At 35.4% G+C, this 1,118-nt stretch overlaps 1 protein-coding gene across 1 annotated transcript in view; it reads right to left on the bottom strand.

Annotated features, from left to right (window-relative positions):
• Positions 1 to 264: 264 nt before the first annotated feature.
• The window catches only part of LOC106761443 (BURP domain-containing protein 14-like), a 2,594-nt gene continuing 1,740 nt past the window's right edge, over positions 265 to 1,118 (bottom strand). Inside the window, exon 3 of the mRNA XM_014644995.2 lies at positions 265 to 1,118. This exon is cut by the window's right edge and continues 363 nt beyond it. Coding sequence (XP_014500481.1) covers positions 289 to 1,118 — 830 coding nt within the window. The 3' untranslated portion in view covers positions 265 to 288.

Raw genomic sequence — 1,118 nt, forward strand, 5'->3', positions numbered from 1 at the left:
CACTGAATTAAGTTTTAGCATAATGTATGCTTTTAGTGTCTTTTGTTTGAAATTCACATATCTGGATTACTATCTAGTTCTGTGAAATGAAGTTTCAAAATTCAAATAGCACCACAAAACTAACAGAAGCCATACATCACATCGTCATATTTTTTTATTCATGATATCTTACATAATTCAAAACAAAGAGAAAGATATTGTAGGCTGAAAGATTACATGATCACACAATCCAGAAATACCTTATTTAATTTAAGGATACTATTCATGGTATGATAGGTTTAGTCAACCCTATTTAGCATACCAAAGAAGATCACCATCAGGGAAGAAATGACACACAGGACTGGTCCCAGGCTTGACTTTGAGAACTTGGAATGCAATATGGTCTGGATCCCATTCTGATGTGTCGTTGTGACACACTGCTACAGCTTTAACTCTAGTTCCATCTTCTCCCTCCAATGGCATAAAATGTGCAGTAGTGTTTAATATCTTATGACAGTAAAACACAACATATGGGTAACTCATTGGGTGACATGCAATTATCTCTTCTTTTGCTAAAATCTTCACTCCATCTTTAACTATGAACTTTTGGGACTTGCTTTCAGTTTCTGTAGAAGTAACATGGACATTATTGCCAAGTTTAGAAGTGACAAAGTCTACCATGGATTCTACTGAAGTTGCACAGTGCTTTTCTTCACCATTCATTTTAGGCTTTTCACAAATATTCAGAGTTTTCTTCATATTCTCAGCATTCTTAGACTCTGGCTTCACAGCCATAATCTCTAATATTTCATTTATCTTTTCTGATGAGAATGGTAAGTGTTCTGTAATTTCGCGGGGCAACAACGGGGATACAAATTTTCTTTTAGCCAACTGCACATCCAATTTTGCGCCCCGCCTCAATCTTTCTTCTGAGAAAAATAGACTTGGTTTTGAGTGATCATGATGATGATGATGATTAGCAACTGGGCCTATCCCTCGAAGAACAACATTTTCCTTCCATTGAGAGTCATAAGGTGTCTCATTTTGCAATTCATTTTTCTTAACACCATTAGAATACAAATAAAAAGGGAATTCATTAATCTCTTCGACACCATCTTGCAATTCATTTTTCTTAACAC

This window comes from Vigna radiata, chromosome 5 (genome assembly GCF_000741045.1).
Source record: "Vigna radiata var. radiata cultivar VC1973A chromosome 5, Vradiata_ver6, whole genome shotgun sequence".
Lineage (NCBI taxonomy): Eukaryota > Viridiplantae > Streptophyta > Magnoliopsida > Fabales > Fabaceae > Vigna > Vigna radiata.